At 41.8% G+C, this 917-nt stretch overlaps 1 protein-coding gene across 1 annotated transcript in view; it reads left to right on the top strand.

The window, feature by feature from the left end:
- The window catches only part of LOC119593189 (glycoprotein-N-acetylgalactosamine 3-beta-galactosyltransferase 1-like), a 6,081-nt gene that overhangs the window by 3,627 nt on the left and 1,537 nt on the right, over positions 1–917 (top strand). The window contains 2 exon segments of the mRNA XM_037942168.1: positions 277–442; positions 720–862. Of these exon segments, the coding sequence (XP_037798096.1) occupies positions 277–442; positions 720–862 (309 nt within the window).

The following is a 917-nucleotide window of genomic DNA, read 5'->3' as shown; positions in this document are numbered from 1 at the left end:
TTTTTTATGAAGTTACATAGGAAGATATTAGCTTCTAATTAGATGTTAGTTTTCCTAACAAAGACTCAAATTTCTCTACGTATTTACATTTAGCACAGCCAGTATCATTGGAGAGTACGAAAATGTAGTTTTATATACTGATCCAGTTGATATTCAATAATCCAATTTAGTTTCTTGTAAACGGCGATGTGGATAGAAAATACATGACCATTTATTGCAGAAACAACGTTTTACTGGCAGTTATTTCGATTCATTACAATGGATTCCGTACCACAGGACGAATCTCGCTCCCTGCGGGTGGAGTACATGTCCGGCGGCGCTGGCTACGTCCTCAGCAGCCCCGCCGTCAGACTGCTACAGAAAACCCTTCTGCAGGAGTGCCATCTGCCGGGCCTCACCTCCTATGAGGACGTCAACATGGGTGCCTGTATGGCGGCTCTAGGTAACTCGTGATATATTTCTATTTGTTTTATTTCTTCAAAGTTTACAATATAATCTATATCTGATAAGTTACTTCTTTTCGCCGCAGTGCTTTTTACTACCATATTAATTTGTGAAATAATCAAGCTTAGACTTACGAAAGTCAGGTGTTAAACGACTATTATTTCTAAACAAAGATATAAATTAGGGTATAAATTCACTTGTTTCTCGTTCCAATTTGACATGATCATTAGATCGTTACTGTACATATAATGTCAGTTTCGTTCCACTGGCTGCAGGTGTGAGGACGGGAGACACGCGAGACGCTCTGGGACGAGCCAGGTTCCTGCCGTATCCTCCTTGGGTCCTCATGCGAGAGGACCTCCAGCACCAGCCAGGCTACTCGTGGCTCCAAAGGATGTCCAAGTTTCCTTTCAACTTTGTATGTAGTGTGCTGTTTCGAGCTGAGCAACTGCACATTCAGAATATGGCATAAA

Source organism: Penaeus monodon, chromosome 31 (assembly GCF_015228065.2).
Source record: "Penaeus monodon isolate SGIC_2016 chromosome 31, NSTDA_Pmon_1, whole genome shotgun sequence".
NCBI classification, from domain to species: Eukaryota; Metazoa; Arthropoda; class Malacostraca; order Decapoda; family Penaeidae; genus Penaeus; species Penaeus monodon.
Note: the sequence above shows the minus strand (reverse complement) of the source record. Positions and strands in the feature narration are given on the sequence as shown.